Here is a 26,484-nt window from a genome sequence, read left to right as displayed (position 1 = left end):
TGGGGAGCAGGTACGAGTGGATCTTGGTCAGCTGGCCTAAGCCCCCTCCCCCACCTGGTGCCTTCCTGGTTGCTGCTCTTTTTCCCCCCCTTACAAAGCCCCGCCCACCTGGTGCCTTCCTGGTTGCTGCTCTTTTTCCCCTACTTAAGGAGCCCTCCAGCCTCTTTTCCTTTGCATATGGGGAGCAGGAGCAAGTGGATCTAGGTCACCTGGCCTAAGCCCCGCCGACCTGGTGCCTTCCTGGTTGGCGCTCTTTTTCCCCACTTAGCAAGTCACACCCACCTGGTGCCTTCCTGGATGCCGCTTTTTTCCCTACTTAAGGAGCCCTCCAGCCTCTTTTCCTTCGCAGATGTGGAGCAGGTGCAAGTGGATTTTGGTCACCTGGCCTGAGCCCCGCCCACCTGGTGCCTTCCTGGTTGCCGCTCTTTTTCACCACTTAGCAAGCCGCGCCCACCTGGTGCCTTCCTGGTTGCCACTCTTTTTCCCTACTTTTCCTTTGAAGATGGCGAGCAGATGCAAGTGGATCTTGGTCACCTGGCCTAAGCCTCGCCCACCTTCTTAGCCCTGCCTCATCCTTCCTGCTCTTAATTCTCAGATCAAAGGTGTCTCTCATTCCGGGCGTCCGAAGCGAATGGCAGTCACAGAAAAGGGCAATTTCTGTTTGGACCTGTTTGGACCAGGAGGATGCAGGGCCCGAACCCCTGCTCAGACAGCAGGTAAGCATGCACCATCATGTGTTTACTCCCTCTGGTCCCCCCGTGATGTTCCCTTGTGCACCCCCCTTCTCGCACACAGGTGTTGCCTGTTTTGCTTGATTCTTCTACTCTGCTCCCCCCTCCAGCCTACTTCTGCAGGAGTCTGTCCTGATAAATTCTGGTTTCATCATCACCGTCTTGTGGCCAATGCTGGATTTGACTTTTACGGACCTCATTGATTCACGGTGCGTCACCCTTTCTCAACTCTCATGCTGGACTTCCTTTGCATCTTACTACTGACTTCTGTAATTGTATTTGCGCTCCCCTCTTGCTTCTCCACTCTTTTGACTGCTTACCCTCTGTTCTCTCCTCCTCTCCCCTGTTCCTATCTCCTCCCCTCCTCGCCTTACTTTCTTCTATGCACTTACTCTATCAGAATTGTCCCGGGACCTAGTATGATAGCAACTTCGTCTGTCTCCTCCCTTCTCCCTCCTGCCCTTATTTGTTCTTATCCTCCTTCCCGCCCCTCCAGCACTATCTGAAATGTCATCAGGCCTAGTACGATAGTCGCTTGCTTTGTTCCTCCCCTCCCTTTCTGCACCCCTCTACCCCACCTTTTGTTTTCTCCGGCTCTACCAGAAATGTCATCAGGCCTAGTACGGTAGTCGCCTGTCTGTTTCCATTTCCTTCCCACTCTCCCCCTCCCTTCCTTATCTATGTCTTAGATCTTGCACTATCTGAAATGTCGTCAAGTAGAGTATGATAGTTAATTTCACATCCTTACTGTTCATGGCCTGTAAGAATGTCATTCTATTTTCCCTTGTTCCCTCCCTTGCCTTGAAGCGCTTTGAAACACATTGTGTATAGGCGCTATATAAATAAACTATCATATCATAGTGTGTGAGGAATTGCCATCTGGCAAGGGCGTAGAAGCCCTTGCTTTTTTGATTTTTATTCATTAATTCAATGAGGGTAATTCCATCTCAGAGAGGGTGCTCTGCTAACCAGATCCACCTTTCATAAGGTCCATGCCCAAAGCACAGTGACTTGTGCCCTGCTGCATCTGTCTCCTGATCTGCAGCACCTGCTCTCCAGTGGCACAGAACAGGTTCAGAGGTCACAGGTGCCCTTTTGACAGCTGCTGTTATACCCAAGTCACTTCAGCACAGAGCCTGCATTTTTAAGTCTGCACCTCTGTTCCAAAACCAACTCATCATGAGGAATTACTATTCCAGTGCCAATTTGATCTTCAAACTTAAAGCTGGACCTGAGTTTAGTTTATCGTGGATAGAAATTCACATAACTATAAGAAGCCAAAACGTCACCAGCTAATGACCCCTTTCAAATGGGCTTCCTTAAAAACGGAAGCACCGCAGTGAACATCTGCTTGCTAAACCTGATAAAAGCGAAGGCAAAACAAGGAGCATCGCCCGTGTACATGGCTTTTGTAGACCTGTCACAGGCGTTTGACAGAGTAGACAGGTGTAGACTTTGAACCAAATTGGAAAACTGGGAATGTCCAAGAGAGCTACTCGATCCTGTGATGGCCCTACACGAAAACACCAAACTAAGAGTCTGACTTAATGCCCAAGGGATGCTATCGTGTGAAATTCCATCTAAACGCGAGGTGGAACAGGGATGTCCCTTAGCCCCAGCCCTATTCATCGCCTACCTGGGTGACTTTAAGGAAGCTGAAGTCTCTAAGATCTTTTCCTCCAAAATTGGGGACGGTGAGCATTTCAAGGCTACTATACGCTGACGACCTCATTCTGTTAGATCAGACACAGGTAGGCCTGCAACGCCAATTAAACAACTTGGCGGCATACATGGACGAAAACAACCTGCAGATAAACAAGAAAAAAACAAAGGTTCTGATACTTGGGAAAAGCACCTCGAAAAAGAAGATAGCTAACAAATGGTATGTGGGAAACATAAATATCGAGGTAGTACCATCCTACAAATACCTTGGAGTCATCATAGACGCATCTAGCCAGGAACGGACAATGCAGGCAACACTTTGGAAGAAAGCAAAGAATCTAGCAGCCCAAATGAGGACCCTGGGTAGAAAATATGGGAAATGTTCAGTTATCCCTGTAATTCAATTCTACAAAGGGAAGGTAGTACCGACACTCACCTATGGGATGGGCGCAACTTTGAGCATGCCAAACACCATATGGAGGAAATTGGAAGGATTTCTTTGGAAATCTTTACTAGGTTTACCTAAGTCAGTCTCAGTGGATCTCATCAGGCGTGAGCTAGGCCTGCTTTCGCTTGAACAATCGGTAACTCTTGGAGCAATGCAACTCTTGAGAAACACCGCACTCCCGGAGGCACCACTGACCTACAAGATCATCAGGACTGAAATAAAAAACTGTAAGCTGACCATCCTTAACAGATGGGTAGACAAGCTAAGGAAGAAACTGGCGGAAGTGGCATGTACAGAAGAAGACCTGCAAAACAATCCAACAAGAGTAAAATCCAAATTGGAAGCCCATGTCTGGATTAATAGTCTGGAAAAGGCACAACTAAACAAACTCACGAAACATCTGCCACCTACTTTCAACAGACTGAATGGGCCTCTGTCGTACTGCATAAAGTTCCCCGATAAACAACTTATGATCACCTTTATGAGAGCGCGTCTAAACCTCCTCCCTACCCGCGAAATTCAATCAATCAGACTAAAAACAGCCACTACAGAATGCAGACTTTGTGGTAACACAAATAAACTGGAAACAGTATATCATCTTCTGATGCAATGTTCGGAGCTAAGAGAAATACGCGCTACATACTTAAATAACCTATGCACCGATTTTGTTGGACTCCAAGAAGAAGAAGAAACGACATGGTGGAACAGGTTGATCTCAGGGGAAAGAACGTCCTGGGCATTAGCAACAGCTAAAATCTTAGAAGCAGCGTTTCGGAAAATAAACGCACATTCAGGCACCGAGGGCAACAAATCAATGTGGAACCACTCTCAGTATGATGGCTATGGGAATTGATCACAAATGAATTACAGGAAGCCTCTGCAAAGTTGATTGGAAGACTGTGAACTTTTTTTCCGCTTTTGTTGAGGTTTTCTGAACCGCGAACTGTGGAATGTTGAATCTTAAATGTCAAGTTTCAGACTTCCATTTTCATTTTTCTTCTTCTCTATCTTCGCTCTCCTTTTCCTCTTCTTCCGCCCCTTTAACTCTCCTACGAATCTCTTAGCTCGGAAGGAACAGTAAAAACTCTTGTAAAAATTACTAACTGTAATTATAAACAAGTAATAAAATAAATAACTATAAGAAGCCACATTTGATTTGTATCACGTGTATCAGCACTAAGAGCCCAGATCAGCAATGGAAGGGATATGTGTATTCTGGTAAGAAAGACTGGACCTTCCAGCCTACAGGGCAAGAGACTGAAAGACTGGACCTCTCGACCTCTCCTTTGTTGGTTCTGGTTAAACCTCTCTCCTGCAGGAGCTGTCCTAGGATACAGGAATAACAGGGCACACCCAACACTAAAGCACTAGTCTTTATACCAGTCTGTTGCATACCAAGGGGCCTTTGATGCTATGGGTCTGAGTAAGGGGGTGGAATTAGTGTAGACAGAGTGAGCGCACCACAAGTGGGGAAGGGTTTCAGCATCTGTTTCTCTATGTACCTCTCTTTTCTGTCCCCTCCACTTGCTTTAGCACAAAGCACTTTGGGTATTATGCAATAAGGCAAATACCTCTCATCTACAGGACAGGGATCAGACCTCTTAAAGTAGGCTTGCTTTTGTCTAATCACCGGAGGACATTTTCCTATAAAAGAGGGAGTCTCCCATTCCTTCCGAGATTCACTTTTGGGCAGACCAGAAAGAAGGAAGAATTCATGTGGACCTATTTTGAGCGAGTTGACTTTTCAAAGCCATCCACCAGTGAGGTGAAGATTTAGCATCCAAGGCAGAGGCAAGCTCTGCTGCCCCAACCATTCCCTAGGCACATTGGGGGTGATCATCTGTTGGAGAAAAACCTGCATTTCTGCCAGCTACACCGGTACCCAGGACCTTAATGGAGGTGATGAGTTCCTACAGGTGTTTGCCAGACTCACCTGTGTTTGGGAGAATGAGAACAAGGACCTATCTTGAGACCCATGGTAAACTGAAAGCCAGAACAGCCAGGATTCTTGTCTATTCGCTGTCAAGTAGCTTTGAACTGTGTTTCGAACCTGTTAGACACTGTTGAACAAACAGGGACTTCCGGAGGTGCCTCTGGCACTTGCTTGATCTTCGGGTCACTGTGCCACAATTTCAAACAAGTTTGCCCCTGCACCATGTTAACCGAGCACGTTGTTGCCCAGGCTCAAACTAGAAGGTCATTGCTGCTACTGCCGTGTTTAAACCGCTTTTCGTATATTCAGCCTCTTTGTCTCTGACCCAAATGAACGGTCAAACCAACCCTGGTGGCCTCACTGAACGTCACATTGAGCTGCCTCACTCAAACTGTGCATCCGGTCACCAGTATCTTTGTAGTGAATTCAACTGTTGAACCAACCCTGGTGGCCCTCACGAATATACACTTCTTTGAACGCAGCTTTGAACAGCAGCAAACGTCAGCTCGACTCCATCTCGACACCAGCTGCCTATCTAAGTTCTAACATTTGGTCTTGGCCTTTACAAGAAACACTTGGCCTCACGCCTAGAAACACTTGCTTACAGGTGTGTTATAAATGCCATATCATATCATATATGCCTGTTTTAAAATTAGCTAACACTAAAAGACTTGTCAAAGAACTGAATGCTTGAACCAGATGAGCTACATATAATAATGGCGATACTTCGAGCTATTTTTTTTTTTCTTGGATGGTACAGGCATTGAGGCCACCTTAACTGTACTTTATGATGAGACTGTTGTGTCGAAGATTCTATCAGGTAAGTGCATAAGGAGAGCAGTTGAAGCACACACGTCACTAAGGTTTTCACTTTTCAAATGCATCATCAATGAAATCAAGTAAAGGATGGAACCTGAGCTTAAGACGTTACTTAAAGGTTTACAAGTGGACGATGCCCAAGAAACAAAATCAGTTCTGTGACAGTTCTGACAAATTTGAATGCGCTAACCAAAATGGGAGCATCTGAGGCTAAAGAATCTCAAGAAAAACCACCACTCAGAGTTGCTCTTTGGTACAATCATATGGAGGACACACTGCTTTTATTTATGATATCCGTCCAAACTGGTAACTGGGATTTACACCTTGCATCACCTAAAGGTTTTTAAAGCACTTTTTCGCTTTTAAATTGTTAAGCTATGCAAGTATGATATTATGGTACTTCGCAGAAATGAAACAGCTTGAAAGCAAACGCCGTACTTGTGGAGTGAGTTTAAGAAAGGCAATTGGGTAGTAAGCAAGACAAAAGTACCCTTCTGTGCTTTAGGTTCAGATGAAGCTATGGAACAACAAAAGGGGGAAATAAAAGTACTCTCTCGTGTGGTTAATATTACTCAAAAGAAACAGGCTCTAGCATGATTCTTTTTAGCCTCTCCTGAGCGGTCAAGGCTGTCTACAGAAGCAAACAAAATGGTAGGAATCACAGATTACGAAAGGTCAAAATATCTACGCCTAACAGCATCCAAAGCTACATGCCAAAAGAAAGATGCTCAACAACTTGATCATGATATTGACTAATCCTGTGAATTATCATGGAAAAGAACTCATCAACATCTCGACAAAGGCAGTTTTTGATGAAACAATTCAGAAGGACACATTAAGAATGGTGTCCAGTCATAATTTCGAAAACATAATTTCGAAAGTAAAAAAAGTCGAATCAAAAATGTTGAAAAAAAAAATGTCGAATTGTTTTTTTTTTTCGATATTTTTTTTTTGGCTCTAGTTTCTGTGAAAAAAATAGGTAAAAATAAAAAAAAATGGGGTGTTGGGGGGGAACCCCTCCATTTCGGAAAAAAAACGTCATTAAAAAAAAATTTGACATTTTTTTTCGACATTTTTTTTTCGACTTTTTGACTTTCAAATATTTTGTATTCGAAATTATGTCTATGAACCATTAAGAATGACAGAAAAAGGTTGCCAAATGTACGACAGCTTTAAAGAAGACTAGTTTGAATCAGAGAGTTGACGCCCCTGGGCATCAATGAAGAAAGAGTACCTTCAGCTGTGTAAAAGTACACGCAAAGTTGTTAAGACAAACGTATCAGACACCATAGTGCAGTTGAAGGCAGATCGCTCTTTGTTCACACATTTTCTTATTGCCTAATAAAGTCGAACGGACATTGACCTACAGGAATGCTCGAGTGATTACAAATTCTCAGTAGTACCTCTTTCAATGTTCAGCTTATATGGTACAATGATTTTAGCTGAAAGAAAAGCAAGCTGATGGAGATACTGGAAGAGTATCTACATACTGCGGTTTCAAACAACATGACAGAGGTCTCTTAATTTGTTACTGAGGACAGATTATCTGTACCAGAGCAAACATATTCAGCATCTGTCCTTGACGGAATGGCAGAATTGCAAGCACTGCAGAAACCGTCAAATGTGAAGACGTGCCATGACCTTGCATTTGACTTGAAAAAGAAAATAGAACCTTTATCTGCTCCAGTATGAGGAAACTCATTTAGTATTTGATACCTACTTAGAACTTCAACCAAGGACTCCATGCAAAGGAGAAGAGAAGGAAAAGCAACATGTGTACCAAATCACAGATTCTACAAACAATGAAATGTGTTCCATGAGAACCCTATTATTGCATTCTAAAAATAAAATGAGTTAACAGCTTAACTCTCAAATAAAGCAATTCTGCATGCACACCGGATAAAAAGAAGCCTGGTAGCCAGTTGGAGAAATGAAGCCAAGTCATCAGATGGAAATGATGTTGGAGACATTGAAAGAACACATGAGGAGGCAGACACAAACATTATTCTTCACTCCCTTTATGTAACACGTCGTCATGCTACTACCCTCCACATGTTTTCATCCGATACTGATGTTTTTGTTCTTTCACTGTGGTGGTCACTGTTTTTCCCAACTGACAGCATGTTTGTCACAGGAGTTGAAACTAATAGAAAATGTATAGATCTCATACAAGTGTGCGCCTGCTTAGGGCCTACAAAGGTGCAGGCATTATTAGGCCTTCATGCTTTTTCAGGGTATGATGTTACCGGGTGAAAGTTGTCAAGATTTCAGACAAAGAAATCCTTGAAGCTCTGGGAAGACTTGGAGGTCTGGAAGAATTTAAGAAGGAAGATGAACAATTTATAGAGTGATTCATTTGTCAAGTCTACGCACCAGGAACAAAGATTTCGGACATTGGTTCAACTGCGTTGGTGGATGTTCACAAAAAAAGAGATGCAAAGTGAACATCTGCCGCCAACAAGATCCTCTCTAATAGCATACATCTTAAGGACCCATTACTAGGTGATGGAGTGATCAACAAAACCTGAATCTCCCAGAGCCACCACAACTCGGGTGGGAGAAGGCAGACAATCAATATTCTCCTACTATGTGTATGCTTCCATGTGCACCACAATCAATCATACAGTTAGTACGGTGTGCATGAGTCAAAGGACGGTGTGCTGTGCATTGCAAATGCAGAGCTCAGTCACTAAGGTGCACAGAACTGTGAAAGTGCGGTGGCGACAAAGAGCTCTCCGATAACCATGATTTTCTAGATGATGAAAATGTACTGTGGGTCTCTGAAGAGGACCTGTAAAACCTTAATTTCCCTCTTGAAATGTAAATAGCTATTGTAGTTTTAATAAATAGTATATTTCAATGAGAAAGTTGGAAATTATTTCAAACATTCTAATTTAGTGTGCATAGTCGAATTTTTGTGATGAAGTAGCAATAAATTTATGGTGTTATATCTCGGATACAGTAAAAGATATAAACAGATTCCTTATATGAACTTTTCTATTGCTTTGATCATGTTTAACAAAAAATCTACTTTGCAGATTTTTCATAGAACCACTCTGAAAGCAGTTGCAGCTGAAAAACTAAATTAGTATCAGCAACGTTGGCCATATTGGATTAATGACATCACACAGGCCCTCTGCCACAAATTCAGACAGAACACCTGGTAGAACATGATTTTATGCTCCATTATCAATGCATCTCCAGTATGCATACCTTCCCCTTCATTCAAAACTGATTGATTGATTGATCGATATTTTATTTCTATCGCGCTCGTACACAAGTGTTTCAGAGCGCGACAAGGCAAGGGAGGGGAACAGGGGAGAACAAAACAGATCTTACTACGCCCAGTGACATTGAGAACGTGCAAGTGCATTGGAGAGGGGGAGGGGAAAAGTGCATGGAAGGGGGGAGAGGTGGAAAGTGCGAAGCAGAGGAGAAACAGATACATAACAATAAATAAATAATAAAGGCAACAAACAGTGGTAATGCAGCCAGCAATTTGCAAGTGCTAGGTTTAAGGCAGCAAACAGGGTAGGTCTGATAAGTGCAGGAAGAAAAAGGGGGGGCTGTATGGGTACAGATACAGACCCCAGTGCAAGGGGTGGCCCGGAGGCAGTGCGGGAGGGTGGCAGGATGAGCAGGTACATGGGCCCAAAAGACAGAGGGTGGCCAGGTGCACGGTGCCAAGAGAGAACAGATCAGCAGGGGAGAGGGGGAGCGAAGGCAGAAGAAAAGAGGAAGGTCTTGTGGTGCTTCCGGAACCGGAGATGGTTCTCCTCATGTTTTAGAGTGGCAGGGAGGCTGTTCCAGAGGTAGGCCCCAGCCGAAGACAGAGATCTACCCCCAGCTCGTTTCTTAGAAAAACGACTGACCCTGAGTGAGTTGGAGGTAGAGGAGAGAAGAGCTCGTGAGGGGAGGTATTTGCGGAGGGATAGCTGAAGGTATTTTGGACCCTGGCCCCAGAAAGCCTTGTGGACAATGCAGAGGGTTTTGAATTTAATCCTTGCATCCACTGGGAGCCGGTGGAGAGATTTCAGAGCTGGAGAGATACGATCCCAGGGCTTAAGGCCAAGGACAAGTCTTGCAGTCCTGTTCTGGATTAGTTGCAGAAAGTGGAGAGTAGAGGCAGGTAGATTTAGAAAGAGGTTGTTACAATAGTCAAGCTAGAGAGAACCAGAGCTTGAGATACCATGAGCTTCTGGGGGAAGGAGAGGAAAGGCAGAGTACCTCTGAGGAGGTGCAGTCGGAAATTTGACTTTTTAGAGACCTCAGAGATGTGGGCGGAGAAGGAAAGGGTGGAGTCAAAGATGACCCCGAGGTTCTTAGCCTCGCAGGAGGGGGTAGGAGGAGGGCCAAGGGAGGCCGGCCAGAGAGTGAGGGGAAAGGATTGTGAAGGTGTGCCGATGAGGAGGATCCCACGGACCATGTTATTGTAACACATGCCCCTCAACTATAACTAAATCGCAGTACCAGACTACCTAGCTCTACAAATCTGGTGGTATTTTGACAGTAAATCCACCAAAGTACCACCCAACAGATTTACCGTTACTGCCACTTGGTCCAGGGGATTTATCGCTGCATTACAAGTGGTGGTATGTTTGTTAGTCCCCATTTATTGTAGTCCATAGGACTCAATGGGGATATCAATGGAATTACCGCCAGCAGTAATTCCGCTGACTAGGCTGGTTCTTGGTAGTAAAGTGGAGGAATGACCTCCTGCATTCTGCTGGAGGTTTTCCCTCCACCTTACTTTCAACCCCATAGTTCGGTGCGGTAATCACTATTTTTGCCAACACCGCTGAACTCGTAATGAGGCTGTCTTTATAGAACAATATTGTTTTGGATTGACTACTGCTTAGTAGCATCAAACATACTACTCCCCTGCCACATAATTCATCACTACCCATATGCTCTGCCCACCAACTTGTATAAACTTCCAACCTATTTCCCTATACTCACTGATCTTATCCAAGGATGTTGGTGCATCTATCCGCAAGTTCTACCGTGCCACTCTGCAGCTGTAGGATTCCTAACAGCTGTCATAATTGTTTATTTTTCTTCCTTTAAGTTCGAGCCATGGACTTCCCTAGTTCATCGGATACTATTAAACACTCTTCCACCAGTTTAGGCTCATGGTATACAGACCCTTACTCAACAGTTTCACCTTCATGCACCTTTTAACTTAAGCTGGTAAAATATCTCATTGGGTTGAGCACTTAGTCCTGCGAACTGTGTGTGTTCTGCAAGGTTCAAATTTTGGCAAGGTCGACTCAGCCTTTCATTTTTCTAATTTCGATAAATGCAGTACCAATATTGATTGGGTTATAATAATTGTATATAGAATTGGCCTATGTAAGCACTTTGGATAAATACGCTATCTAAATAACAAGTTATTATTATAACATACAGTAACTGTCATTAATACTGCACCTAATGCCCTTTGTCATTTGTGGATTCTGTTGCACGATGTTTAACATGTGGGGGGTCAATTTGTACCAAACAGCAAGTGCATGCAGGGGACCATCAATGCCTACACTTTTGTGTTGCTGGTCCCCCACATGCAATTTTCGTCACTCTCAAAGTGAAGTGGTAAAGTAATAAGTAAACCAAGTTAACTTTACTCTCTACTTGTACCCTTGCTTTGAGAGATGTAAAACACAGAGTATAAATTAAGCTTTACAGGTAGCGTTTCATAATGGATTCCAAAGGAATTCAACTAGCCATTAGCATGTGGTAAACCAAGGCGTATTCCATTGGAATCTTTGCCATGTTTCACCTACACTGTTTATTAGCCAAATGTACAACAGTTTTCTCGCAGATTGCGCATAGCAGGAGCCTTAGCCACTTATATTTGTCACATGTGTTGATTTGCTACATTTGCTGATTGATTATACTTTGAGTTTATGCTTTCCACACATGGAATCATGATTACTATGGACTACTTTGTATAACACGCTGCATTCTCTACATCTTAAACTTGGGAATTCAGTTATGTCCTGAACTGAGGTATCCTCTCTGGTAAACACCCAACCCCAGACTGACTCGCTGGGATACCAGGAGAGTTCTTGGTTGGCTTCTGTGACATTGGGCCTCTTTTTGCATGAGGAGGGATATATACGGTGCAGCAAAGCAGGAAAATCCTCTGGTATTTTTGCTGAAGCATTATTAATTATGTTCCCCAAAACTGGAAAGGATTGCGATTCACAGAAAAATGATAGACCAATATCCCTTATTAATATAGATTGCGAGTTGTTTTGCAAAACGTTTAGCAAATAATACAGAGCCATATCTCCCCGGATTGATAAAAGTGTGATTAGTGAAAAGCAGGGTAATGTCATCCAACACAAGACTGATTTGTGACACATAACTAGCACAAAACAACCCAACGATGCCTATGCAGCTTTAGCTCGCAATGCTGAAAAAGCTTTTGATCGAGTGTAATGGGAATATATGTTTGAAACCTTACACTGGCATGGGTGTGGAAATGGGTTAATCTCATTAGTTAAATTATTATACTCGGGACCTAGAACTTCCATCTTCATGAATGGTCAAACCTCACCCATGTTCCAACTACCACGTGGAACTAGGGAAGGTCGCCCTATGTCCCCATAATATTTATTTGATCTCTGGACCGCCCGTTGGAACTCATGAGAGTGGGGATCCCTGGTATTCACTTTGGAAAGTTTGAGATTAAACTGGCCGCATATGCGGATTATATACACAATAACTCCCTCCCTAAACTATTTGAGATCCTGAAGGCATTTTCCTCTGTGTCAGGTTATAAATTAAATAAGGACAAGTCTGAAATCTTGCCTCTAAACCCTCTATGTATTAAAAATGAATTAGACATATGGGCTGAAATGGTGCCAGAATTCTATGAAGTATTTAGGTGTCAATATCTCAGCGTCACTCAACACAACAGTTAAACTCAACATGAATACCCTACTCACTGGACAAAGACTCCATTGGTCCCCATTATTTTTAACCTGGTGGGGACGGTTATAATCGCTTAAAATGATGCTGTCCCGTATTATCCTAATCCTTGGCCTCAAGCCCAGGGACTGCATCTCTCCTGCCCTACAAAACCTCACTGGCTCCCTGTCTCAGCACGGATTAAATTCAAATCCCTCTGTATCATCCACAAGGCTATGTGGGGCCAGGGACCACTCTATCTTCAACGCTTCCTGACCAAATACTCCGCTTCTACACTCCTGCGTTCCTCTGACACCAAATCCCTGCGTGTGAAGCGGATTGCTAAACAGAGAGCTGGTGGTGGATCACTTTCCTCTGCGGGCTCCCTCCTGTGGAATAGCCTCCCTCTCCGTCTTGAGCAGGACCTCTAAGTTCCGAAAAAGCCTCAAGACCTTTCTCTTTAACTCCATCTTCTCCTCCTTTCTTCCATGTTAATCATACACTAGCATGACTGATGTGCAGGTCCCTTATGTATTCTCGGGGTGCTGACCCACAGATCTCACATCCCAGCTGCTGTCTATTTACTGCACTTACTTAGGCTCACCCTCCCCTCAGGGGTTTGCACTTCCGTTCCTCTCTTATTAGCACTTCTCCATGAGCACCACAGCACCTCTCCTTACCTGTCTCCCCTCTGCACTTGCACGTTGTGAACACTCACAAGACATAGTAGGATAGTCTCCTTCCCTGTTATTTGCATTATTTGTTTGTACTATTCATTCAATTGTTTTTATCTTTGTTGTAATTCATTGTCTGCTTCCCCCCTTTCCCCACCCTGTTGCCCTGTGGGCACTTTGAAACAGTTGTTGCTAATCGTATAAGTGCCTAACAAATGAGCAATAAATAAATACATTAAATTATATTGTTTTATCTACAAATGCTACCGGTTCCATTACTGGTATCTTTTTTTAGAACCATCAATACGATTCTAATAGATTCTCTATGGGGAGAAAATAAGTGGAAGTGAATTGCTCTAAGCAAATTGAAGAATGATTATGATAAAAGTGGTGTTAGATTTCCAGATTACCTGTGCTGCCAAGAGGCATTTGTCATGAAGCAAGCTCAACATTGGTTTGTACCCGATGGTCATATTGACCACCCCCCTATCTGGCTTTCGGTTGAAAAAGAGCTTGTGTACCCCTCTCTCTGACGGATCAGAGTTATATTTTCAATCGAAATTCCTGTAAATATTCCAAATCTATTCATCCAGCTATATCTAATACCAGAGAGTTCAGATTCATGTCGTATGTTCAATTATCTGATATGTTTTCCCCATACTTCTGGTACAATAAAAATGTCCTCCCCAATAGTAAATCTATTTTCTGAAAATCATGGTTGCATAAAGGCTTAACATTCATTTATCATCTTTTTTCTGCCCCTGAGATCATTACTTTTAATGAGTTTAAGCTCATGTTCTCTATGCCAACATCAGACTACTCTCAGTATAACATCTTGATAAATGCTTGCATTGATAAAAATGAATTCCTTTGCAGAAAATATGCTTATCCCAGATGAATATAGATTGCATCATTGTACCTCTAATCTGAATTGCAGAGGCGCTAACTTCTATAGATTAGTATTCCATAATTGTACGCCAGAAATCAAATGGTCCTCGGAGAATCAGTGGGAAATGGACTGTGGTAGACAGTTTGATACCGACATGTGCTCCTCTATTTGAAAATAGGTTACATCTCTGTCAATGTCTGCTAATTGTTCCCAAACTATCTTTTTCTTTACGCATAGAGCATACATTACCCCTCTAATGCTATCGAAGCCAAGTGCAACATGAGAAATGTTGGTCATGTCATGTACAAATTGGCTCATTTGAGCACATTTTTTTTGAATATGTATACATTAACACACTTTGGTTACACTTATGGAAGTATCTCCACGGGATTTTCAAAGTGTTCACTCCTCTATCGCTAGACAATATTTTACTAGGTAGCCTTGCTCTAAATGTAAATGATAATAACAACTCCTTCATTATTTATGATTGGTTTATTATATTAGCTATTAGGGTAATAACCACTAACTGTAAACATTTTACTAAAGTTACTATTAATGGTTGGTGGAATAACATTGTGGCATTTATAGACTAGAAAAATGAGCAGATAACTGTGAGAAACCCGATGGTGTCTCCTTGACTAGTCCCCAGGGATTGATCATCCAGGTGGCCAGGACACGGCCATCCCTATTGGATCCAGTTTCTGGGGGTGGACCAGTGAGGGGGGATTAACTGGATGGGGGGTCCTCAGGGAGTGGCAGTGGGACACAGACAGGTAAGAAACAGTATCCCCCTTCTTATAACACCTTTTCCCTATCCTACCCTGTAGGATATACAAACACTATACCCCCGCTTTTCCAACTCTAACATTTATGCACATCACGAAAGACGACGGACAAACATCAGAGCCATTTACCTGACGTGTCCTAACACAAGGGTCAGGCAAAGTCAGACAATTGACCAGAATCTCACACATCTGATGGCCATTTGCCTTCCTCACAGGGACGGCAGTTCAAGAGGAGGAGAAAGACGGCGCGAATCAAGAGGGTGACAAGGAGAGAAGCAACCTTGCCCTTTCCGACCAAGCCCCGTGAAACATCCGTGGAAGGAATTGCAAGACCGCAAACAATAGCCCAAGCGTGTTGCAGCAGATGTCAACGGTATGCTGAGTGTGCCTACGCTGATAAGCAGGACAGAGAGAGACACCTGCTACCGTGGCACCGGCTTTGACTCACGATACGAAAAAAAACCAAGCGGTTCATCACACCTGGTAAGTCGAGGGGAGAACCGATAAAGAAACTGAACTGTGTTAAACAAAAGTAGCAAACGGCTGATTGCAGAACGTACAAATAACTATTGATGAAAAAGTGGAAAGACAGCTGCATATGAGGCAGGCACCACGTGGGTGCTCACTCGAGAAACTCTGGGCAATTACCCAATTGTTGAAACTTCTATTACCAGAAAGGCAAGAAGAGGGTCAAAGTGGTCATAAAATCATAAGGTCTGGTAAAATCCTCTGTACAGTTGAAAGTCTTTGACTGGCAGATGATCGTGAATAAGAGAAGTGAATCCCACATCATTAGAAAGTAGAAGGCATTGCGAGATTGGCAAGAGTGAACCCGAAGGAGGGATGCCGATGGAAAGGGGCAAAGTCTAAAGTCCCAAAGAACAGTGTGTTGACAAGAGTGAACCTGGCTGAGGGTTGTCCACCTTGAACTTTTTAAAAAAAGACATTAAGATTTGGGAATACCACAGAGCGGGATCCAAGAGTGAAAAAGCATCACCCGACATACAATCAAAAATGAACCCTCGAAGGCAAGAGACTTTTTATAGAGCAAGAGACTTGGCCATCGAAGATCCTGATAGCTACAAACAGAACTGTCGTCTCGTGCTGGGAGAGCTTGGAAGTGTGCTGTGCTCCAGAGTCACACCTTGTCCCGTGCTCAAAACGTGGGGAAGGGAGACCACGACTACTGCAGCCTGACTTATTATTTGTAAACACTTCATTTCTTGTGAGCCCTATGACACACACTTTTGTATTGAGCGTAAGGATTGGCTATAGGTTCTTCTTAGTATAGGCCTTTTTATTTGACAAGACGCCACTAGGACTGCCTTATTTTTTGATTTGATGGTTATAGCTTGCTCCCATCTTCGATCTAGGTTTAGACTAGGTGTTTATCCACCCTACCTATACAGTTTAATAAACACCCTTGAACTGGGATCACTTTGTCTGTCTATTCTTGATACCATGCCTTCCTTACATAACACACCTGGTCTCTTAGCAAAACATGATATGAAATGGCATTTGTTAACTAATTATTTATCATTTTATAATACATATGCGAATGGAAGCTAATTTGATCACATGATTAAGATTATATTAATATGTCGATACTTTTGATATTAACGTATATTGCTGTGTCCACCTTTATGAACTTCTCCCCATCCGTGTACCTCCCCTTACATCTGTGTGGTTTATATGTGTATTTTATATTCAATTATATTATTTATTATTATACCCCCTATTCATGTGCTTATCTCATCCCAGCTGGTGTCATTCTGACAACCATAACGTGATCTGTCTACCGTGATGTAGTTTTGTCAAATTTAGTTATCTACTTTACAGTTATTTAGTTATCTACCTTGTGCCTCTTCTCGTTTCTGCTCTTTTCAGCTCCTTGCCCCTTTGCACTGCAACTCCCTGCCTCTTTCCATCCGCACCTATTCTTCATTCTGTTCCTCCTTGAAATCACTCCTTCATTCCCCCCTGACACCCTATTCTCTCTCTCTCTCTCTCTCTCTCTCTCTCTCTCTTTCTTTCCTTTCTATCTCTCTCTCCCTCTATTACCCCCATCTCAGCTCTATCCACTCTCCCCCTTCCTCCCTATGATCTCTCTTCCTACTATGTAATTTACTCCCTAATCTCTCTCCCTCACCCTTCCTTCCCCATCCACCCCCCTTCCCCTCCTTCTCACATGCAAATTGTTCTACATACTGTTTTTTTGGTCTAATTCATGTATATTGTTTGCTTCTACTGTTCTATGTTTTGTGAATTCTTGTTGTTAAACTGTAAAGCGCCTTGGAGTAAGGCGCTATATAAATAAAAATACAGATGTTTCTTGCATGTTTAACTTAAACCTGACTATTAGCTCAATGTATGATTGGTTGTATCAATTTCTATGCTCAATATAAATATGTACTCATTACGTCAAAACATGTAATAAAATCAATGAAATAAACATTTAAAAAAAGCCAAAATCAGTTTTGAGCATTCTGTGGACATAGACACATATTCGCAACCCAGGTCAGTGGAAAATGCTCAAATATTAAACCCACATGAACACCTTTTGAAAATTAAGTATTTTAGTATCCTCTCTGCCATGCATACAACAACGACCAATTGTAGAAAACAGAACTGCTGATCATCAGTGTCTCATTACCTTTAAATGAAAAGGGTCCCTACAACAGTGAATCCGGAGTCTAGGGACACATTGGTAATGTCTGCACAGTACATGGAAAGTCATGTGGCAGGGCTCTCAATGAAACGGCACAGTGCTCCGTACAGAGCCACAGTTACCATGCATTGGGAGTCTGGGATAAACAGTGGATAGACCAGTGCAGTGAAACTAAAAACCATGGCTCAGGTGCCTTCCTACCCCAGTGCATTAACTAGAAGCCTGTGCCAGAAGTCTGGGATAAACAGAGGGTGGACCAGTGCAGTGAAACCAAAAGCCATGGCTCTGTGGCCTGCTTGACCCAGTACAGTAACTAAAAAAGCCTGTGCCCGAAGTCAGGGATAAACAGTGGGGGGACCAGTGCAGTGAAACTAAAAACCATGGCACAGGTGCCTTCCTACCCCAGTGCATTAACTAGAAGCCTGTGCCAGAAGTCTGGGATAAACAGAGGGTGGACCAGTGCAGTGAAACCAAAAGGCATGGCTCTGTGGCCTGCTTGACCCAGTACAGTAACTAAAAAAGCCTGTGCCTGAAGTCAGGGATAAACAGTGGGGGGACCAGCGCAGTGAAACTAAAGACCATGGCTCAGGGGTCTGCCTGCACAAGAATAGAAAAGCGTGTGCCTCAGGTCTGGCATAAACAGCAGATGGACCAGTACAGTGAAACTAAAAACCAAGGCTCAGGGGCCTGCTAGCCCCAGTGCATTAACTAGAAGCCTGTGCCAGAAGTCTGGGATAAACAGTGGATAGACCAGTGCAGTGAAACTAAAAACCATGGCTCAGGTGCCTTCCTACCCAGTGCATTAACTAGAAGCCTGTGCCAGAAGTCTGGGATAAACAGAGGGTGGACCAGTACAGTGAAACCAAAAGCCATGGCTCTGTGGCCTGCTTGACCCAGTACAGTAACTAAAAAAGCCTGTGCCCGAAGTCAGGGATAAACAGTGGGGGGACCAGTGCAGTGAAACTAAAAACCATGGATCAGGTGCCTTCCTACCCCAGTGCATTAACTAGAAGCCTGTGCCAGAAGTCTGGGATAAACAGCGACCAGACCAGCGCAGTGAAACTAAAAACCATGGCTCAGGGGCCCTAGTACACCGACTAGAAAAGCCTGTGCCAGACGTCTGGGATAAACAGCAGATGGACCAGTGCAGTGAAACTAAAAACCAAGGCTCAGGGGCCTGCTAGCCCCAGTAGTCACTAGAACAGCCTGTGCCTGAAGTCTGGTATAAACAGCGGGTGGAGCAGTGCAGTGAAACTAAAAACCACGGCTCAGGAGCCTGCCTGCCCCAGTACAGTGACTAGAACAGCCTGTGCCTGAAGTCTGGTATAAACAGCAGGTGGAGCAGTGCAGTGAAACTAAAAACCATGGCTCAGGAGCCTGCCTGCCCCAGTACAATGACTAGAACAGCCTGTGCCTGCGGGTGGAGCAGTGCAGTGAAACTAAAAACCATGTCTCAGGGGCCTGCCTGCTCCAGTACAGTGACTAGAAAAGCCTGTGCCAGACGTCTGGGATAAACGGTGGCTGCACCAGTGCAGTGAAACTAAAAAAAAACAGCTCAGGAGCCTGCACAAGAATTGAAAAGCCTGTGCCAGAAGTCTGGGATAAACAGCGGGCGACCCAGTGCAGGGAAACCAAAAGCCATGGCTCAGGAGAATGCCCAGGAAGAGAAAAGCCTGTGCCAAAAGTCGTGGATAAACAGCGGGTACACCAGTGCACAAACTAAAAACCATGGCTCTAGAGCCTGCCCACGAATAGAAAACTCTGTGCCAAAAGTCTGGGATAAACAGCGGGTGCACCAGTGCACTGAAACTAAAAACCACAGCTCTAGAGCCTGCCCAAGAATAGAAAAGCCTGTGCCAAAAGTTTGGGATAAACAGCGGGTGCACCAGTGCAGTGAAACTAAAAACCATGGCTCTGGAGCCTGCCCAAGAAGAGAAAAGCCTGTGCCAAATGTCTGGGATAAATAGTATGTGCACCAGTGCAGTGAAACAAATAGCCATGGCTAAGGGGCCTGCCTGCCCCAGTAGTGACTAAAAAAAGCCTGAGCCAGAAGTCTGGGATGAACAGTGTGTGCACCAGTGCAGTTCAACTAAAAACCACGGTTCAGTAGCCTGCCCAAGAATAGAAAAGCCTGTGTCAGATGTTTGGGATAAACAGCGGGTGGACCAGTGCAGTGAAACTAGAAACCACGATTTAGGAGCCTGCCCAAGAATAGAAAAGCCTGTGCCAAAAGTGTGGGATAAACAGCGTGTGCACCAGTGCATTGAAACTAATAGCCATGGCTAAGGGGTCTGCCTGCCCCAGTACACCAACTAGAAAAGCCTGTTCCAGAAGTATGGGATAAACATCGGGTGGACCAGTGCAGTGAAACTAAAAACCATGGCTCAGGGGCCTTTCTTTCTCAGTACATTGGCTCGAAAAGCCTGTGCCGGAAGTCTGGGATAAACAGCGGGCAGACCAGTGCAATGAAACTAAAAACCATGGCTCAGGGGCTTGCCTGCCCCACTACACCAACTAAAAAGCATGTGCCAGAAGTCTGGGATAAACAGCATGTGGACCAGTGCATTAATAGCCGTGGCTAAGGGGTCTGCCTGCCCCAGTACACCAACTAGAAAAGCCTGTGCCAGAAGTCTGGGATAAACAGCGGGCAGACCAGTGCAGTGAAACTAAAAACCATGGCTCAGGGGCCTTCCTTTCTCAGTACATTGACTCGAAAAGCCTGTGCCGGAAGTCTGGGATAAACAGCTCAGTCAAATAACTATACAAGATAGACGCTCAGAATCTCGGGAACACAGCACAGTACAAAGACGATAAAACTATGTGTCTGAACTATGGAATGAACAGACTTCTGTTATATCCCGTCTTGCCTGCTTGCCCCAATGTGAACGGAACCCTGGGTGTCGGACAGTTGTGTTAAACCCCAATGTTGCACCTTTGCCAGTGACCGCTACCTTTCCCCATTGTTAGATGCCCGCTGTCTCTGCCCCCTATACCCACCTTCTCCTACCTACTGATCTACTGGCTGTGTCTTCAAATGAAGGCTACTTACCGAGATCAGCTGCCGCCCATCCATCAGCCTCTCACCCAAACAACGATACCACAGTCAAGTATGGTGAACGTAAATACCAGGTCTTCGGTGTCTGGGATCAACATCACACATAATGTGGGAAGCAGAACTGGGACAGGGCCTACCCAAAAACCCACTGTGTGGCACAAATATGGGCCGGGATGAAGTCCCCCAGAAATCCCACATTGAAGTCCCCCAGAAATCCCAGATTGCAGGTCACAATGTTTATAGCAGTCGGCCAGCCTGCGCCTCCTCAAGTGTTGGAGTGTCAAATAAAAGGAGCGTGTGCCAACAGGACCAGTAGGTCGCGAGCTAGAGGGTGGAGTAGTTTAAGATGATCCATAAATGAGATAAAATGATGTAAACACAAAATGTCATAAAGGAGGCAAATAGGTTCCAGAAGCCAGTTAATCACGCCTATGTTAATGGGAGGTGAATGTGCAAGGCGAACGCCGAGTGGGATCAAAGTAATTTGCTCCGAACACTGCTCGCCAAAAGTGGGGGGTTGTACATGAGAAGTCAGAAGGAAGTTAAAGTCCATCCCAAAATAAAGCATGGAGGAGCTGGAAACGGATATAAGACAACTGATAAGGGAGGGCAAACAGGGAGCGAGGCGGCCATGGCAAACTTAGGGTTGTGCTGGGCAGCGCAGTAGGCAGAGGACTGAAGGCAAAGAGCACAAGTTCCAAAAAATAATAGCAATGCTAATACAAGCATCACATCTGTGACGTCCCCTGTTCTTACCCACAAAGCCACTACCAATGCTTCCCCGTGGGATTGCTCTTTATATCATATATCAAAAACACATTTTTCCATAGACTAGGAGAATGCTTGATCATGGAGCAGGCAGGGTTTTGTGTGGATCTTTGACTGTGGGCTTTGTGCTCCATTTCCTGTGATAACTAATGGTTGGGTTTTTATTTCCAATTTCCATTTGCACATTAGCCAAGAGGTTGATTGTTGAACTATCTAATGCCTTCTCCCTGTGCGAGTCACAGTGCATTATATGGCAATGGAGAACTCAGAAGTAGTAGGTCAACCAATGATTTCATCTACAAAATGTAAAATGAGATCACTTGTTGAGGCTCTGAAGCTTGCACCCGTTTGTATGCATTGGAACACACTTACTGCCAAAGATTGGTTAGGCAGTTCACAAGTATCCCCATACGCTTCCACATGGCCAGAGTTAGCAAGCAGCACAAGCAGTGAACTTGCATAACAGAACACTTACCAGCAAGCTTAAAAGCAATTCAGAAGACCTGTAGTGCCAGTAATGGATTGGGAAAGTGCCCACTAAATCTGAAGACTGCGCACAAAGGGGTAGAGCCAGACAGGCATGCAATAGACAAAGAAATGACTCCACAAACAAACACCTAGTTTAGAAAAATATGTTTTAATGTAAAACAATGATAGCCACCGAGTTAAAATAATGTACATGAAGAGTAAGGTCCCACCCCTTCAATCGGCCCAGTCCCAGACATGGAGAGAACCATCAGTGGCTGCAGATAATATTGTCCTTGGTTTCCAGGGATGCCATACATGGGTTGTAACTGTTGGGACGATCCCGCCATCTGCCCTTCCTTCCACGGCATGGCCTCTGTGAATGAACAGCGGCTGAGCTTCTGCTCCCGACGCATCCCAGGCACGTGTGTCGTAGACATATGCTGTTCCATCGAATCCTTGGGGAAAAAGAAAAATCCCATTACTTGAATATTCCCTTTAATAACAGAGGAGCACACAGTGCGACAGGCAGTATCGCTTAGGTACACTGCAAAGTATTCTGCAAGAGGTAATCCCAGAGACAATCCAGACTTTAGTTGGGTGGAAGTAACACATTCTAAAGCTATGCAGGATAGTAATATATATATCTATTACTTTACAACTCTGTGCCAACATTCTGAAACATTCAGTGACTACAGGTTGACCTGGAGACTCAACACAAGGATTCTACTGTAGTCATCAACAGAAGGAGTTAAAATAGCACATCATTCAAAGGAGAAGTGGAGATTCTTACTAGAGGTAGCTGGTCCATTGTCAATGTGGTATAAGTGGAAACTGATTTCAGAAATTGATTCATAAGAAACTGAACTAACATGCACTGCTCGTCGCCAGATGTAGGTTTCTGCTGCTTGTAGCCACCAGCGAAGCAATTTGCTATTGATCAAATGAGCACCTCAATGATGTAATGCAGTTGGAGTACTATGCAGACCTTAGCCACCAAGATCAATGCTCTGAATCATGTCCGTGCCAAGGTTTTCTTATAGGATACGGTTTATATGATGCACTTGAAGGTGGCCGTCCTACAACCAGATGGTTAATTTTCCTTCATGCTACTCAAATGCCATGACTTCGTGTGCCCTGCAGATATATCCGAGTGCTACTGGTGACTAACTGAATGACTGATCACAAAGTTTCTGACTCAGCAGCTGTTCAGTGTGAACATAACAGACTGTGCACTGGGGAACCATTAGCACAGTCTTTTTTTTATGGCATTTACCTGAAATGGCGAGGCAGTCCTCCAAAACCGGAGACCAGGTTATGCAGCCAAACTCCATCCCAGAGCGTGGCTTTGCGGCTTGGCAAGTGGCTACCTTCAAGGGGACCGACAGATTTCGCATGTCAGTGACCTCCACCCGCCCAGAGGAAGAGAGGCTCGCCAAAGCGGGCCTGGATGCAATGGAGCCAGGATGCGAGCCCTGGACACCCCCACACCATTCGTCTCCATGTCGAAAGGGGGCGTGAATATTTTTCACCCCATGCTGCTCCTCCCTGATGTCTGCCAGGTGCATCTGTCCATTGACACAGAAAGCAATGAAGGTATTGCAGTCCAGAAAGTGAAGACTGCTTATGGAACTGCTGCTATTCAAGTCTAGAGGGAAGAAAAAGAGGGATTGGAAACAGGGCATCGAATAAAAATGAATGTTGAACCTAAACTTGCCAAATACTGCCACAACTGTTTAGGAACGTCTTGTAACATCTGTTATTCTATCACTCCCAAAATACCATCACTAGTCTGGTTCATATGTATGTAAACCCCAACCACCTACACTAGTTCCCCATCCCTTCTATATCTCAGTAAGTGCACAGAATCCCTCCAGGCTATATCCCCACTAGAATCTTGCAGCTAATCATTCAGTAGTACATGTTTAAGTGACAGAAAATACTAGGGTGGAGGAGCACTTAGTGTAGGGGTTTAAGGGTCAGATTAAGCGCATACCAGGTAACACCCCTCTGCACAATCTTGCTTTTAGAAATATGCTTAAAACAGAGCAAGGAGGCATTTGGCCCCAGCAGGGCCTACAATCCCTAGTGATTGAGTAACACTGTATTGGATTCCACTACAAACATTACGAAATAAACGACTGGCATCATGCCTACCACGCCCAAACCACACAAAGTCTTCTGCTCCGCTAACCCCCAAGCGGACTGTCACCTACGCCCAACGGTAGCAACAAGAGAAATCTTTCTATAGTACCCATCTTAACCACTCACCCCATTTCTTTCCACGGCAAAATCCCCTCCAATTACTGCAGGTTCTAGATTTTTTTATTCAGATATTTATGTTGGACCCATAAGGCAATATATGCTTTTAATTATTGCTCTAGTTCCTCTATGGATTCTTATAGGCTATATGGAGCCCTTATCCTTTGATGGGTCAACAGTCTCTGACCAAAAGAAAAACCTAATTGAAGAACGCCAGCTTCAGGGGCTTATCAAGCCAAAGTTGCTTTATTTTAGAGGGCATGCAATTCAAGCCACAATATGAAAGTCAAGGGACTTATGGCTTCGATATGTCCAGGACCTTTCCTGCTTCATTTTACAACGGGAATTAAAATAGAAGTAGTCAAGCTTTACTACGAACAAAATGCAAACCACTAAATAGAACTCAGGATAGACCCAAGAGCCCAGCTGTCCAAGAACAACCCCAGTCTTGTATCAAAGGCTCCACACACAGCATATTATCTAAACCACTTTGACTTAGTAGGCCTTAATAAAATCTGACTTGTGACCGAATTTGTAGCAAATGACTGGTCTATGCAAAATCATTTTGCAATCAATAGTAACTGCATGTAGGCAAGCCATGAATTATACCATTTTATGGAAATTAGAATAAAGGTGTAAACAATATATACTTTCAATAGATTCTTTCGGTTCAACCTGTAGCATTTACAGGCATGGACAACATCACATGCAAGCAAATTAGTGGCGACTTCTAGGCTTTTTATTAATAGCAAAACAGGGCGTCAAGTCTTAGAAGTACCTAGTGCATAAAGTTGAGCATTGGATTCAACCTCTGCAATGCGTACGTTGTTGACCTTCGAACCATGCAGCACCAATGGTGTCCTTGCACAAATTGTCGTCATTTTATTCCAAAGGGATTCTCCTCCATCCTTGCCATGGATTAGCCCCAGAGGTTTAATCACATCTGTTTGAAGAATAAAACAAGAAAAGCAGCAAATGGTGAAGTACTTCTTTGCAGACACACAAAGCAAAAGGCAGACAGTGCTGGAGCTCGTTTCTAGATTCAGGTGATAACTGCTTACGTGAGGCTACAACAGTTGTCCCAAGAAAATCATTACTAGCATTATGCTGTACCTCAATAGCATAGACGGAGGATCACTTTGTGAAAACAAGTTACTGATCAAATGTGTCAACATTTATTTCTATTTATTTTATTGGTCATTTATAAAGCACTTTCAGCTTTCATATTGCTTCAAGGTGCTAAGGTAGGCAGGGGTGTGGGTAAGAAAGGATGTGAGAAGAGCAGATACAAAAAGATTAAGAAAAAAGGGAAAAAAGGAGGCAACCAACATTCAAAGTGCAAAAAAGCGCCAGTCACAGTTATGCAAGGTACTCTCAGTCTCGTCTACAAATCAGTGGAAAACATAACATACCAAAAAGCTAATTAAGTCCATCATGTAGGGGTGGGGTAAGGTAGCCATTCTGGCCAGTCACTGGGGGGAGCTATGTGCACCAGATCTTTCATTTTGGAAGGCTTGTTTGTAAAGTTCAGTTTTAGTGATCATCTGAATGGTGTGTGGTCTTTCATTTCTTAATGAGGGTGGCAAATGGTTCCATAGTTTGGGACACTGCACCTTCCTCTCTGTGACTTTGCCTTTTGAAGGTAGGATGCCAAATTGCTCTCTCTTCTAGATTGCAGGATCCTTTTAGGCTGGTACCGTTAGAACAGTCAGTTTTCAGAACTTTGGGTCAATACGTTCTATGACCGATGTAGAGATTAGAGATTTGAACAAAATGTTCTAATTCACTGGAACCCACGTTTTCAGGTCTGGGGTAATGTGGAGTCTCAGTGGGAGTCGGAAGGGTCATTCCTGCCCCCCTATACTGGAGTAGCGGAAGCTGGTGTGAATTCATCATACAAAGCCCCACATAAAACGGCACCTAGTAATCTCATCTACACAGAACGACATACTCCGTGTAGTGGGGGGATGCCGCAGAGGATATGCACCTGGTAGGGAGATGACACTGTTACTAGGTTCTTCTGGGGATCGAAGCGGAATTCTGCGGCCAAAACCACCACAGATTCTTCTCGTACTCCACTGGAGAGGCAATCTATTTCTTCAGTTCAACCCTAAAATATGTAGCTATTAGATCATTGTGAACTTCAAGCAAACATTGTGTGGGGGAGCGGGGGTCTTGTACAGTTAACAGAACATAGAGCTCTATTCGCTATGAGACAGGGTTTCACCAACCTTGACTGTTTCCTAAAGCAGCGCCACAAATGTTTGGTGTGAGTGGAGGGGGAAAGAAAAACCATGAACAGCTAAAGGTGGCATCATCCCCAATATCTGAATACAGGCAGATACGTTCTGTAAATGTGTGCATAGAATGCCATGTGGCAGCTTTGAACACATCCTGTAGTCGAGCATGGCCA

At 44.1% G+C, this 26,484-nt stretch overlaps 1 protein-coding gene across 2 annotated transcripts in view; it reads right to left on the bottom strand.

Annotated features, from left to right (window-relative positions):
• Positions 1–21,962: 21,962 nt before the first annotated feature.
• The window catches only part of WDR73 (WD repeat domain 73), a 111,055-nt gene continuing 106,533 nt past the window's right edge, over positions 21,963–26,484 (bottom strand). For both annotated transcript variants that reach the window (XM_069640145.1, XM_069640146.1), the window contains exons 6-8: positions 24,850–25,014; positions 23,086–23,457; positions 21,963–22,267 (exon numbers count right to left, since the gene is read on the bottom strand). In XM_069640145.1, the coding sequence (XP_069496246.1) occupies positions 22,047–22,267; positions 23,086–23,457; positions 24,850–25,014 (758 nt within the window). In that variant the 3' untranslated portion in view covers positions 21,963–22,046. The remainder of the gene's footprint in view (positions 22,268–23,085; positions 23,458–24,849; positions 25,015–26,484) is intronic.

Source organism: Ambystoma mexicanum, chromosome 7q, assembly GCF_040938575.1.
Source record: "Ambystoma mexicanum isolate Mex_15411 chromosome 7q, UKY_AmexF1_1, whole genome shotgun sequence".
NCBI classification, from domain to species: domain Eukaryota; kingdom Metazoa; phylum Chordata; class Amphibia; order Caudata; family Ambystomatidae; genus Ambystoma; species Ambystoma mexicanum.
This window is presented reverse-complemented; position numbering and strand designations above follow the sequence as displayed.